At 40.4% G+C, this 15,249-nt stretch overlaps 1 protein-coding gene across 1 annotated transcript; it reads right to left on the bottom strand.

The window, feature by feature from the left end:
- Positions 1 to 2,705: 2,705 nt before the first annotated feature.
- Positions 2,706 to 14,756, bottom strand: LOC108681244 (chondroitin sulfate synthase 1). The gene is made up of 13 exons (XM_018170262.2): positions 13,754 to 14,756; positions 12,669 to 12,806; positions 11,748 to 11,895; positions 10,626 to 10,803; positions 10,090 to 10,258; positions 9,409 to 9,474; positions 8,894 to 8,969; positions 8,364 to 8,560; positions 7,841 to 7,993; positions 7,448 to 7,528; positions 6,981 to 7,118; positions 6,268 to 6,428; positions 2,706 to 5,912 (listed from the first exon to the last, which is right to left on the bottom strand). Exons 1-13 carry the CDS (start codon positions 14,645 to 14,647, stop codon positions 5,768 to 5,770), a joined length of 2,544 nt encoding a protein of 847 aa, XP_018025751.1. The 5' UTR covers positions 14,648 to 14,756; the 3' UTR covers positions 2,706 to 5,767.
- Between the last annotated feature and the right edge of the window lie 493 nt (positions 14,757 to 15,249).

Below are 15,249 nucleotides of genomic sequence, written 5' to 3'. Positions count from 1 at the left end.
CTAACACCCCCGTCACCCCGCCAGGTTCGAGCGGGAGTGCAACAGGCTGCGTGAGCGCTGCATCAGGCACGACACCGTCAGCGTGTGCTCTCCTTTCTTCCACCCTGAGCAGCTCTGTGGGCTGAGCAACGCTGCTCAACACCGGTCAGCTGCGTCAGTCAATCGTGCCATGCAATATATTCATTGAATAGATATTTCTACGTAAAAATTCTCTCGTAAAACTTCTTCTTGGGATTAGAAACTTGTGATTAGCTCTCACGTAAAACTTGTGATCAGCTCTCGCGTAAAACTTTTTGTTGGGATTAGTTATTAAAAGTCTTTAATTTTATCGTAGTTAAATGCCGTCTATGTTTCAGTCATCATTCAAGCATTTGCTAATCATCTAAGATCGAAGAGCACATTGCACTTGCTATGATCTGCGTCGGATAATGTATTGAAATACTTAACCTTCAAGGCTTTGTATTTGAGAATTTTCAGTAGTTCTAGGTTACCTAGACCTGATAACAGCTACCTAAGGTAGCTGTTATCAACGATTTGCTGGATTCCTGCATCTATTTCATATATTCAACGACAATCCTTTATTTTACTTGTAAGGATAGTTTAATTATGTCTAAATATGCCGTCACGCAGTCACGACGAGGCTGCTCACAAAACTCGCGCCGGCGCGAGGAACTACAACCTCGTCGACGTCGATGCCGTCAGTGTGCGCAGTGCCGCCTCCAGCGTCAGACGTGCTGCAGCTGTTGCTCTGCGCAGGTATGCATGACTTTAGTCACCTCGTTGAACCAATTTTTTGAAGCGTTTTAAAACCAGTTGAATTGTGAGCATTTGACTTAGATCTGAAGTTTTTACTGTAGTTTTTCAGATAAGGGTACGTTTTTTATACAGGTATATTACTTTTATCAAAGGCGGAATTTGTTCAGCTGTCATTTGATCTTGTTTCGTAATTTGAGGTACCGCTGCATCTTAACACATTTAGCGCGGTTTCACTGGTAAAAAATACGCCCTGAATACGACATAGCCGCACTTAACGTGTTAAAAACTCCCGGCGTTCGCAAGTCTCACGCTGACTGGGAGTATGGATTCGAGCGCTATGATTGAAAACATGAATAATTATAGGTTTATGAAATTGACAATTGAAATTACAATCATTGATGAGAGCCTGGCTTCAGGTCCTCTCGGATAATGAAGGGTCCTGTAATTAATGAAAATGAACACTTTCGCTTCAGCTCTCGTCTAAAAAAAACGTGATTCCTGAGCAGATCTCCACGCAGGCTGTCCAGGAAAATCGCGTGCGACGCGTCGTCGGTGACCAGCGACCACGTGAAGCCATCAGACCTGCTGGCGCCCAAGACACGCGCCGCCCTGCGACCATCTGACCTGCTGGCGCCCAAGCCGCCTGGCGCCCCTGGCCGGTCGAACCTGCTGGCGCCCAAGACGCTGGGCGCGGCTGGCCGGGCGACGTGCTTGGCCAGACGAGGGACGGCGCTCACGAAGAGGCAGAGCAATGACACGGAGCTCAGTGACGTGCACAAACAGGTGAGTACTTTTGTTGAGTTTCGTGAATATTTGATTTTTAACCGCGAAAGTATTTTAATTCCCTAGAATTTTTTAGAGTTGATGACGTAGTTGGTCTGCAAAACGTCCTCATGAAGATATGGTGAATTTACTTGGCGTTTTCTTTGCTTTTAAATTATTAGCGTTTTTATAACTGCGACATGTTTCTTCGTTGATCGCAGTTAAGATTTGGCCAAGTAGAAGTTATCGTCATAATCGTCTATTGCTATTGCCTAATTACAGATAGATAAGAGAAAAGTTCAAGAGTTACTAATAAAGGCTTTTACTAGAACGAATTGTTCACGGTGGCGGCTTGATTTGGCGATTGTTTTGCTTCGTGTCTGTCCGATAACCTCATAAAATGTCAGAAATATCGAGTAATGAGTTCAAGTGAAGTGAACGAGGACTTGGAATTTCTATGTCTTCATAAATGAATACTTTTGCAGAAATTACGAGGTGCCGTTCTCACTGCACTCGAGGAGGAAGGCGTGAAAATGAACGATAAGCTCTTCAAAGTTTGTTTCAAGAAGCTGTTCGCGGTGAGTAAGCCCTTCGCCTGCGACGTGATAGGCCGCGGCTCCACTAGCAGGAATCTCGAGAAGATCGCCAGGGCGCACGTCAAGCAAGTCATTGATTTCGAAAAGAAGCTCAGCATGCGATGAAGTCTTTGGAAATTTGCCCTCGGATGGAAATTTCGAAAGGAAATTTACTAACAGTTTAAGAGGCTACGAAAAAAGGAACGACTTCAAAGACGTGTTGAATGGAGCTGTACAAGTTGTAAAAATTGCCATTTACTTGAAATTATCAATTGTCCAAATATAAACTTTCTTTAAATATGTTGTAATATTCTTATCTGTTATTCGCTGCTGGTAATGATGTACGAATATGATATCGGTGCTGCGCGAGAAAAGCTCCTCTCAAAATGCTCGGTTATAAAATACAAAATTTGGACCAGCGATAATAAACTAAATGCATTCTCTCTTGGATAGTTGAAGAGGAATCTCGGGTTGACAAACGATTACGAGGACAAATGTAGTTGAATGTGAACAAAATTTTCTTAGGCCTCCAGTTTGGATTGCATTTTGTGTGTTCCATAAAATTTTTCTCAGTCGATTTACCAAAATTTAAGGGCCAATGAGTACAACGTAAAAAAGCTTATTCTTTATTATGCTTATTCCTCACCCATGTGGGACTTCAAGTTGATGGACTTGATAAAAATTCATTTTAGACATGAAGTAAAATCAACCATTTTCTTGTGTTCGACATCGATTCCTACATGTACAGGTTGTACCGAATTTAGCAGTACAATACTTCGTCGCAAAATGACAAGCTATGATTCAAATTAACTCCCACCATAAGTTGACATACACAAGATGATGCATTGCCTAGAGATCCTACTGTGGATTTATTTCATGGCTAAAAAAATCTGAACTTCATTATCTTGACACGTAAGTTAAGCGAGTAATTAATTCAGAACAATTATCATGACAGTGTATTAAATTTAAAGGCCAAACAATACGTTACTGGTATGACATGTAGAGCTGTGAGATCTAGCTACAGAGATCAGTAATCACTTGGATATTAATTAAATGTTAAAGTCCATTAAATTCTATAAAATACTGATGCAAAAAAGAGTCTTAATTAACAAACTAAGTTATCACTATTGATCAATTCTAGGCCAGCGTGGCCCTGAGGAACACATCGTCTCTGGCGATATTCAAGTTGCGTCTTAAAACAAATTTGGCCTTCAATCATGTATGATTATTTATTGCTATGCAGGAAAGAGTATTTCAATGCCGGACATCCGGCAGAAGACAACACACCGAAAACAAGAAAAGTAGTCTTAGTTCCTAGTGCTTCATGCATTGCTGGAACACCTGATTCCTGTCAATTGAGGGTTGAACTAGATTTAGCAATGCTGGGAATTGCATGTCGAGTTATTAGAACTGTCAATAATCGGTCAATGACATAGGAGGATGACTAGGTATATAATTATCCCGTCCATAGCAGCTGTAACATAGTCGATCTTCTAGTTTTCATTCGCTTAAGGTATAATTAAAAAAAAAAGTTTTCTGCACAGTTCGGCAAAAAATTACTCTACCTCTCCTTTTCTTAGAACCACTAAATCATTATCATATAAAAACGTATAAAAGTACATATAGAAGGCACTCAAGGTTGAGCATGTGGATAGAAAGAGGAAGATTGTTATCTCTAATACTGAAGACGAGCTTAATGTTGCAATGTGCTTAAAAGTAACCTAGGGCAGTGGTTCCCAATTCTTTTGTATGCGAGTGTCACTTAGAAGTGCCTACTGTCGCCAGGCATATACCACTATCAACATACTAGCCGTTAATATGCGGTATTAGTTGCATTGATCTCATTTATTGCGCTCGTAATTAGTGCAACAATTAAGTGTGCTGTGTGAGTTCAACGGCGGGCTGATATGACAAGGTAGATGGCATCTTGTATCAGTGGCAAATAGTTGTCAGATCATCGTTTGTTAGGCAGTAAACATTATTGTCCAAAGTAATAGACTAACTAAAAATTTACAGCACGAGTGTTAGCGCACCACGTGTAAGCTCTTTCGTGCAACGAAAGGCACGGGTAGTGCAGGTTGGGAACCACTGAACTGAAGCGCACATTCACAAAAAAAACTTGGAAGCACAAAACTTTGGTTCGAATAATACTTTGTGAACAGGGAAAGAAATACTGAGTTTCACGACACTAAAAGGTTAATGCACGATAAACTATAAGGAAAAACCATCACATAAAAGTTCATAATGTAGGATTGGAAAAGTATCAATCGCAGTTGGAAACATTGCAGTTACAGCACATCGAAAATAGCTGCGAGGCAACGGGAATTCGGTCTTCTATCTAGGCTTAAGGAAAACAGATCTAGGACAACACAACTACAAATACTTAATACAATAAATTACATCTAAAATAGTTCATAATTATTGCTGGATGTAGTAACTACAGAGTTTCGACTAAGTATACGCATTTCAACATAAATGTTTAAACTGTTCTGAAATCATAAGTATCAAATCTTAGTGCTTCATAAAAAGTTACGTAGATCAAATAATACGTTGTCTTCAAGTATTCTGCATCACAGACTGTTGAGTTTATATTAATTAAAAGCTATTATAAAACAAGGTCAACTGGAGCAACACACCATGGGGGAATATGACAAGGTCTTGTACGTTAAATAGAGTATGAAAGCACACTAATAATTAGTTCAACACTCATGCTTTCTGAGATTCAATTTTGGTTAACGACAACGATTACGTTACTATCGTTACAAGAACCTGGCTGAGAATATATAGTAGATTTCACGAGAGACTAGAAAGATGAAAAAACATCAGCACACATGCGGAATATCTCTAAAAATTATTCCAAACTCATAGAGTGTAAATAGCTATAGTTATGCATAATCGGGTACTATTCAATACACTAGTATGTAGTAAAATTAAGTTTGTGGTTGTTCGTAAGACTTCCTAAGTTTGCCTTATCAATATATTGAACTTCATTGTAAAAGGATATCAGGAACGGTGTACTGGCAACAGAGAAACCACACACATAAATTCGGTCACAATGATAAGTACGTACAGTAAGAATTAATAAGAGAGCATAGCTATCACAAGAAAAGAAATCTAGTACAGTATCTTATGAAACGTACACAGAAATCGTAAAATAATAAAAAAAAAAACAGAAAACATCCCTTGTATTGAGCGCACTCTAGTGCAGACAGTAACGGGGGAAAAATGAGTATTTGCCTAGTTTGTTGGAAGTCAACAATCAAGTTCTGAGTAAACAAAGCTCCTAACACACACACGGGATTCGAGCTGCGCATAGAACAGCAAGAACACGTTATAGCTGAAGTAGATAAGTTTGTTTGGCACCAACAATGACGGCAGAAATTAGCTTTGCTGTTTGATACAGAGAAAACACAATATGAAATTCATGCAACATAAAATTAAATTCATGCAACACAAACTGAAATTCACGACCAAATAATACAATATGTAATAAAGCTAACGATATGGCGACTCAAATTAGAATAAAATCAATGGAATTTACGACCAGAATGAACGACTTGATTATGAATAGCCCGGTGTGAAAACAGGAAAAATAAAGAAGAACAGCCCAAAACTAGACAATCAAAGTGACGAGGAAATAGAAGATAAATCACACACATTAGGCCAATAATGTGTCAAGTGAGCGGCCGGCGACGAGCAGCAAAGTAGCGCAGCACGGACGGGTCGTCGAGCAGCCGTCTTGACAGGACGCGCTTGGAGGCGTGTGTGCTGTACACCGACCCTGCGCACATGCTCCACTGGCTCTCCTGCGTCCCCGCACTGCCCGGATTGTTGTAAATTATTAGTGTTATGCTAATTCAGTTAATCATAATACGATCACAAGTGTACGTCTTTTTTGTCGCGGTAATCACATATTAGACGTTTCCTTGATGAGAAAGCGGCCGGATATAAATCTGGGGTGTTGCCTACAGTAGTTTTTTTGGGGGGGGGGGGGAGGGAAACTATTCACATATCACCATTCAACACTGAAGTTTTGAGATAAAATTTATCCAGATGCCTACGAAATCAGTTTCTATTATACAAATTATGGCAACCTCAAACGGTCAGAAGCTATCATTTCCTCAATAATTTTTTTTCTCCATAATAAATTGTAAAACCTCTGGTTGCTCCTCACCTGAGTGCAGTTTTCTTAAGCCTGTCATCTGACAGCGAAGGCGATTCATTACTGGCAGAGTTGTCTTTGACAGGCCGGTAGTCGCAGGCTGGCGGGTGGTAGACGTGCACCAGCGCAGGCTCGCTGCTCCGGAACACGCGCAGGTTCTTGCTTGCCACGAACTGCGCGCATGGAAATGAGGTGAAGGTAGCAGTTCTTGTAAAGAAAGAATGGGTTCCAGACATGGTACTAGTAAGGAGTCTTAACCCTTCGCGTACTAACGGGACCTCTCTACCCTGGGCTTTTATGCATTGATGCCGGTTAAAGTAACCGTACACCAAAGTTTAAAACACAGTAAGCCCTGATCTGATACATGAGTAATACTAGAACTGGTGTTGGTAGTAATGGTAGCAGTTTTAAGGATTGCTCAACATTATGTATCTTAAAACCTCTGACTAGAGGCATACAATTTACACCGCGCATTAATGATTCGTCGCGAATTATTGTGGAAAGATTAAGATGATGTTTCCTTAGCTCAACCTCGTGAAGTAGTTGATGGTTTACAAATAAGGTCCCGGTTTGGAAAAATGAGCTAATGACGCGTTTCTTATAATCATCAGTCCCATTTGCCACAAACGCCACACATAACACATACCGTAATCATAACCATTTCAATTCGCTTCAAGTTCTTTTGGTGTTCTTTGTCGAAGGCCTCAAAGAACTTGGCATTTTACCTTTTCGTAGAGGTCGACATCTTCCCCGCCCCAGCCTCGTATGCTGGTGTTGAAGCCGCCCACCGCCATCAGGTCGCTCTGGTAGACGCTCATGATGCCAAAACCGAAGCTACGGAAATATCCGCTCTCTTCAGTGACCTGTAGTGTTAAATAGTGGCTTATAATTACCTCTTTTACCACAACACGAATAAAATTTTAAATTTTAGAGAAAAGTAGCTATTTGGAAGTAATTTCTTGGACTTTCTAGAGGAGTAGCATAATGTAAAAAATAAGGTATAAACTTGAAATGAATAAAATTGAATGATGATTTTGTAATTACTCACAAATGGCAGAGGCACATTTTTTGCACAACCGAAACGAGCAAATGTATATCAAAGTCTTCTTGAAAGAAAGGATGAAGCAACGTGAACTTGTTGGTAACAATAAATGTACGGGCCATTTTAGCTCCAAAATAACGCAAGACTCACGACGGTGTGGCCGCGTTCGTCGTGGGGCGGCGCCCCCGCAACACTCGGGTCGAATTCGCTGAACACAATCGGGAAATACACCTGCCAGCAGAAGGAATAATGTGTCAACTAGTGTAAATGGGGAGAAATATTTGCACGAACCTATTACAATTAGAGAATACAGTTTGGAAGTTCAACCCACAAGCAACGCTGTGCATTCCATTTGTCGTCAAGACACAAACATGAGACTGGGGCGTTAAAGTTAGTTCGCGATTGCGTAAAGTAAATAGGAGGAGAACTATTAAGACAAACACACTCTCATCAGGAAATAAATTTTGATAGCAAACTACAAGCAACACTGCGCATTTCTTTTGCCATCAGTACACAAACAGAACATAAAGCAAGACCAGTCACCTGCGCGTTAAGCTTGGTGTGCAGTCGCAGTCTGGGCAGGAGGTCGCTAGTGAAGGACATGTCGACGTCAACACAGAAGAGCAGAGCGTCCTGCGCCGGCCACTGCTGCGCCCCCAGCTGCAGGGCCTGTGCCCTCTGGAACTCCCCTTCACCCTGACACAATATTTCAATGTATTATTCATATTATTGCTAATATCAAAAGCCTCTTTATAATTGAATTTTGGGAGAGGCAAAAATGAATAAAATAAATAAATAAATTGGGAGAGTGACAAAAACAATTCATGAAAAACATGGTGCATAATTGACGATAAATACTACAGCAAATAAATATAATAGTAAATAAAAATGTACTAAACTTAGAATCTAAACTTAATATCCTCAAATAAGAATCAATAACACCAATACCTGAAAAAACTATACATCCGTATGTTATTATTTATTATATATAAAATAAATAATATCAACTGAAATCATATAATGATGTCAGTTGATAGTGAGGATATATAACATTAATAATACACACATGGACGATGCTGATGAGGGCCGCGGGGTATTTGAGGGTGAGACGCCTGACCCTCGACTGCACGTCGCTCTCCGCGTCAGTGGCGGCCTGGCCGTGGTCGAGGGAGGGTGTGTCACTGCGCCGCTGCTCTTCTCGGTACAGGATGATGGTCAACGTGGCGCGCTCATGCTGCATGAGCACGACGCGCTCGTAGTTTGCTGCTCAACAAATATCTTAAGTGATAACGAGTTCACAAAATAAAAAATCTAACTCAGTACTCATTGCAATGAGTGACAGAGAGCGCATTTTCTCGTCGACGAAAACGTGAAGTCACGGACGGACATGGTGAGCACAATAGTGCATTTTTTCCATAAATGAGAAAATGCGCTAAAAATGGTGTTGAGACCTACCCAAGTTGCGTTTTAAAGTCTTCATCATACTAACAAACTAGAAAATTCCTTGCTACATACAATTACTAGATATTTTATAGATGTTGAACCAAATGAATGCTTGATCAACCAGAGGGAGACGTATGCCAGGTAGAGACTTACCCAGGAAGCGAGTTAATGTTTCTATTCGACCAGCCAGCGGCAATAAGAAATGCACCACAGCCGCAGGCTGAGGAATCTGCTCGTAATTAAATAAATAAATAAGCCACCTGTAACATGCATTAAATTCAAATTGAATTCTTATACTTTGAAAATAAGGAAGCAATCAAACGAAAATATATAATGGGTGTATAATAGGGGATTTAACGAACTTAGTTTAAAAAGTGATTTAAAACCAGAAATGATTCGCGTTTTTTGCCCGCTAGTGAAATGATTATCAGCGAGAAGGAACGTCCCAGGAATAATCAATTAAGGAATTTCACAAAATTTTTATCTTTAAAACACCTAATTCCACTTCAAGATTATTTAAATTAGAAAGAATTGGTAATGAAAAGAACCTTCCACCACGTAATGAACCTAATTTTCGCCCCCTTCATTGAAAAGGACACAATTCCCATAACAAAATACCTGCCTAAATTACGCCTATATACTATACAAAATATTGAAGAACATCTTACGTGGTCAACAGCAACGTCTTTCGTAGGCACGGGCAACTCCCGCACATAAAGCGGCCCGAAAGGAACCTGCAAACATAAAAAAAATATTAATAAATCCATCCCCAATAATTGCTAGCAATCATCGAGCCCGTAATCAAATTGTTCACTGCTTTGATATAAAATTGATGTGTTGTTTCTAGATGGAATTAATATCTGCAGTTGGTTATGCATATACTAGTAGCTAAGATACTGAAGCAGAAATATACATAGGTACACATAAAAGCCTTTAAAAAATATGTATACAAAACTGAAAGTTTATCAGTGCCAGGAATGACACAGCACCTGGAAGTATCCATGGCGCCTGACAGGAATGACACAGCACCTGGAAGTATCCATGGCGCCTGACAGGAATGACACAGCACCTGGAAGTATCCATGGCGCCTGACAGGAATGACACAGCACCTGGAAGTATCCATGGCGCCTGACAGGAATGACACGGCACCTGGAAGTATCCATGGCACCTGACAGGAATGACACAGCACCTGGAAGTATCCATGGCACCTGACAGGAATGACACAGCACCTGGAAGTATCCATGGCACCTGACAGGAATGACACAGCACCTGGAAGTATCCATGGCACCTGACAGGAATGACACAGCACCTGGAAGTATCCATGCAGCCTGACAGGATTGACACAGCACCTGGAAGTATCCATGCCGCCTGACAGGAATGGTCATCTTGTTGCCCCTGAAGCGCTTGTAGAGCAGCAGGAGGTCGAGCACGAGCTGCATGCCGGTGCCGGGGGCGTGCCGCACGTAGCTGTACAGCAGGTTACGGTACTCCAGCTCCCGCCCCCGCTTGCTACTCGCCCTGTTACAAGCCAACAAATTACTTACAAATCAGTTAATAACTCAACATCAAGATCAATAACGAAAAAACGTACCATACACAATAATAATGTAAAGAATCCACAACTTTTCTACTCTATTATTCACATATGCACTCTCAGATTGACGGTAGTAAGATAGTTTGTGGTGAAAAGAGTTGATGGTAAAAAATATATAAGATGGATCGATGACATACTTGCATAATGGGCCTATTGACCTCAGGTTGGTGGCATGCACACCACTCACAGGTTGATGGTATGCACGCCACTCACAGGTTGATGGTAAGCACACCACTCACAGGTTGATGGTATGCACACCACTCACAGGTTGATGGTATGCACACCACTCACAGGTTGATGGTATGCATGGTGTAGGCGATGACGTCGGCCAGGGACTCGTTGAAGTAAGAAGGCAGGCGCTGCTTGGGGTTGGCTGTGTCCAGGGAGAAGAGCAGCTTGCTCACGAGCTGGTATGCCTGCACCGTCGTCTCGTGACGACCTGCACCAGCCTGCAGGCTCGCCTCACGACCTGCTCGTTACAACGTGAAACTTTATTGTGGTAAACTAATGAAACGTTATCGCCGTCACACAATGAAATGTTATTTTGGTCACCCAATGAAACGTTATCGTGGTCACCCAATAAAATGTTATCTTGGTCACCCAATGGAACGTTATCGTGGTTACCCAATGAAACGTTACGGTATTGTCGTTACCTAATGAAACGTTATCATCGGCACCTAATGAAACGTTATCATCGGCACCCAATGAATCGTTATCATGGTCACCCAATGAAACGTTATCGTGGTCACCAGTGAAACATTATCGTGGTCACCCAATGAAACTTTACCGTGGTCACCCAGTGAAACGTTATCGTGGTCACCCAAAGAAACGTTATCATGGTCACTCAATGAAACGTTATTGTAGTCACCCATCAAAATGTTATCATGGTCACCCAATGAAACTTTATCGTGGTAACCTAATGAAACGTTATTGTCATCACCTAATGAAATGTTATCATCGTCACCCAATGAAACGTTATCATGGTCACCCAATGAAACGTTATCGTGGTCACCCAATGAAACGTTACAGTATCGTCGTTACCTAATGAAACGTTATCATCGGCACCCAATGAATCGTTATCGTGNCTAGATGTGTATAAGAGACACGTCGTTACCTAATGAAACGTTATCATCGGCACCCAATGAATCGTTATCGTGGTCACCCAATGAAACGTTATCGTGGTCACCCAATGAAACGTTATCGCGGTCACCCAATGAAACGTTATCGCGGTCACCCAATGAAACGTTATCGCGGTTACCCAATGAAACGTTAAAAGCGAGAGTCACCACTTTCTTTTATAACATTGGAAGACATTATATAATTAGTTGCTAGTTCCCAGTGTCGCGGTATCGTCTATTGTCCCGTTATCAACTAGCGTAAGGTTATCAACACTCGTCGTGAGCAGCAACACACCCAAGTGTGAGAGGAACACCCCGTGACGCGCGTCATCCAAGTTAGGGAGGCGCAACGGGTGGCTGGCTGCTGCAGTGTTGCGGTGCAGCGCTCCCAGCTCCCGCACCAGCTGCAGCAGCTTCGTCTCCAGCGACACCACCTGCAGCGTCTGCGGTATTCCGGCACGTTTTTATCATGACATTCGAGATTAAAATTTTTGAGCATCTGCGATGTTACATACAATTTTTAAAAGTATTTTCTGAATAATGAGTGGTAATTTTTTGGATATTATTTTAGTGAAAAAATCTTTACATTCAATATGATAGCGCTAAAACAAAACATTAAAATTTGCATTGACTTTTTGTTGAAGGTTTCACTGGAAATTAACATAAAGGAAGTCGTAAATTGAGTCGGCTTCTTTCGACTTCCGTGCCTTTGAACCGCAAACGTTATCAGTGAGGTTAAAAGTAGCTTAGATACCTTGTCCCAGATATTGAACTAAATCTTAATGAAGTACAAAAAAGTTCGACAAACTTTGATCATTATGCCTCGCGTCCATCTCAAACAACATAGTTACAGTCGCTATTCAAATTTTATTGAACCTAGACAAAAAGTGGCGAAAGACTAGCGTTACCATGAAAAACGTATTAGAATCATCAACTATCAAAAATGCAAATTATGGAGTAAATATGTGTATTTATGAATTAAATATTAAAAATAGCAATACTTATGAATACGTGATAAAATAGACGTTAAATTAGATAACTCAAGTGTAACAACGTAACATCAGATAATTGGACGAACATGAGACTTGTGGTACCTGGAAGTAATGATGCAGACGACATAACATAAGATAATTAGATGAACATGAAACTTGCGGTACCTGGAAGTAATGATGCAGACATAACATCAGATAATTAGATGAACATGAGATAGCGGTACCTGGAAGTAATGATGCAGACGGTACATGAAGGTGTGGTTCTTAACAGGGTGCAAGGTAATGGCGCGGTGCAGCTCAGGCTGCTTGAGCTTGCCACCGAACGAGTCCTGGCTCCGGTCGTGGTACAAGATTCGCTGCATCTGCAAACGCGCGTCATTTTTTTATCAAAACCGAATTTACGGTATCGACTGGCATGTGTCAGAGCGATTTTCATCAGAATTCAATAATTGATATCCTAAAATGCATTTCCATATACCGGCGAAAATTCCTCGTTCAAAAATATCCGTCAAGACCGTAATAGCGGTTTTGCTCAAAAGAAAAAATCTGGCTATGGGAAGTCGATGGATTTGGTAGCTCGGAATAGAGTGGAGATATTGAGAATGCAATGAAAAATGCAATGTATAATCAGAGTAATTGCGTTAGATAAGTTTCACGGAAATATGTAAGCAAATTTAAATTTTATTTCTTGCACATTGCGTTGACAAAAAGTACAACTCATCATTGAAATATTTCTACCAATAATTATAAAATTTGGAGGCATTTGATGGACACTAAACAAAAGATGTTGAAGATTAATACAGATTAGAGTAAGCAGTCGTACAGTACATTCAAGCTGGGATACAATATCTCAGTTTGATTATTTAACAATAACATCCATGGTTATTAATAACTTCACAATTGTAGCTGAAGCCCTTTTAAAATACGTAGGCATTTGAAGTCACTGCTGATCATGCGATTACCAAAGCAGTAAGAGCGAGATATAAACGAGAAATCAATGTAAGGAAAAATTAAACTGTGCATAACAATTGCATTTATCATTTCCGTTCAAGGACTTCTTTCTCTTTTGATTGTTGAGCTTGGTCTAAAGCCTTATCATGGGCTATTTTTGGATTATGAATTCTGAAAAAAGGTTCCCTACTATTGGACCATTCTGAATATATAAATACAAATTTGACGTTATATCACTTAATTTTATTATACCATTTGTAGTCAAGCAGCTTTTGACAGAAGCCAACATGTTCTTGCTACCAAAATAAGCATACATTTACGTTTAATTCACAATAAGAAAAGCAACATACGAACTCACCTCATAAGACCACGTGCACGAGACGCCAGCGTATCTCTGCACACAGCGCCCAAGTTCGACGTCCTCGTGGGTGGTGTGGACGTTCCGAAGACAGTCCCCGACATGGGGGGCCACTACCGCCAGGGTTGCCTGGCTAAGAATAACTCCGGGACCTCCCATGCAAAAGTTTTCATAATCCAGTAGCGACAAACGTCCGAATTCTTCACTGTTCCCTCTGCCAGCCTGACCGATGAATTGATGTTTCGAGCTGTTCACAGAACGTAGAAAATTTTCCAGCAAATCGGGACGGATAAATACATCGTCGTCCGCTCGCATGAAGAACTCAAAATGGTTTAAGAAATGATCGTGCATATACTTGATCATCATGAAAGACTTCTTTTGAGGTGGGTAGGTATCATCGACGCCTTTGAGCCTAACCACGGGAATATTGCTGCTAGTCACCGAAGACTCTGAAGTGAAGAAAGCAATCTTGCCAGGTATTTGCTTGGCGTAGGTTTCATAAGCTGCTACAGCTCGTGTGTCCAGATATTGTTGAGCCGTCATCACACCAATAAAAACAAGATTTTTATCGCTGTTGTGAGGGAACATTCCTCGGTCAGCACCAACTATATCGAAAGGATCTTCAACAATACGGACATTGTTTTCTGTACGGATACAAAAACTGAAGGAGCCGAAGATGCTTTTTTTTATCAAAAAACTTATGAAGAATCCAGCGAATATGCCGATGAAGAACGTCCGTGTCTGTGTCCACGAGGGCATTTTAGAGTTCTTCTTTGAATCAGTTGAAGTAAATAAAACTATCACTGAAGGAGTAGAATATTTATCCTCCAGAATTTTCGGGCATTGTACGAGTACATCATCGGGAGAAAATCTGTAAGGGTTGACACTTACCATTCTCTGACAATCTAAAATTAAACATATCTCACTTGCAAATTGAAACTAAAGAGCCTTTAATTTCAGAATAAAAACTACAATAAATAAAAAAGAATATCAATCGGTACCTAGAAACATGTGAGGGAAAAATAAAGATATTTTTAAATTTTCAACAGCACTGATAATCGAAATACAATAAGAACAAAGAAGGTTTCTCTTGCATGCTCACAAAGTTGAAGAAATCAAGTTTGCTCGCAAATAGAACATTGTGCTGCTCAGATTGATTGTCTCTTATGATGGCCAGGCTGCCACTTAAAAATTAAACACAGAAACAGATTATTATTTATTGATAATGAATTATTGAGCTATAAATATATACAAGACAATAAACCAATTAGAAATTTTTAGGTTTGTTTTCACCAACTAAACATTGTGGACGTTGACACACATTTGCAAATCAAGAGCCAAATATTAACACATTGATGTGTTACTGAGCCAAAATCAAGTAAATCAATCAAAGCTTAAAATTCAAGTTACTTTAATCACAAGTTCAAATGATGTTAAGTTAGCTATGTTAGGGATTTAAAATATTGCCCCGTATGACTTTAACACTGTTGAAAGCT

The sequence above is a fragment of the Hyalella azteca genome, unplaced genomic scaffold, assembly GCF_000764305.2.
Source record: "Hyalella azteca isolate HAZT.00-mixed unplaced genomic scaffold, Hazt_2.0.2 contig12153, whole genome shotgun sequence".
In the NCBI taxonomy this organism is placed as follows: domain Eukaryota; kingdom Metazoa; phylum Arthropoda; class Malacostraca; order Amphipoda; family Hyalellidae; genus Hyalella; species Hyalella azteca.
Note: the sequence above shows the minus strand (reverse complement) of the source record. Positions and strands in the feature narration are given on the sequence as shown.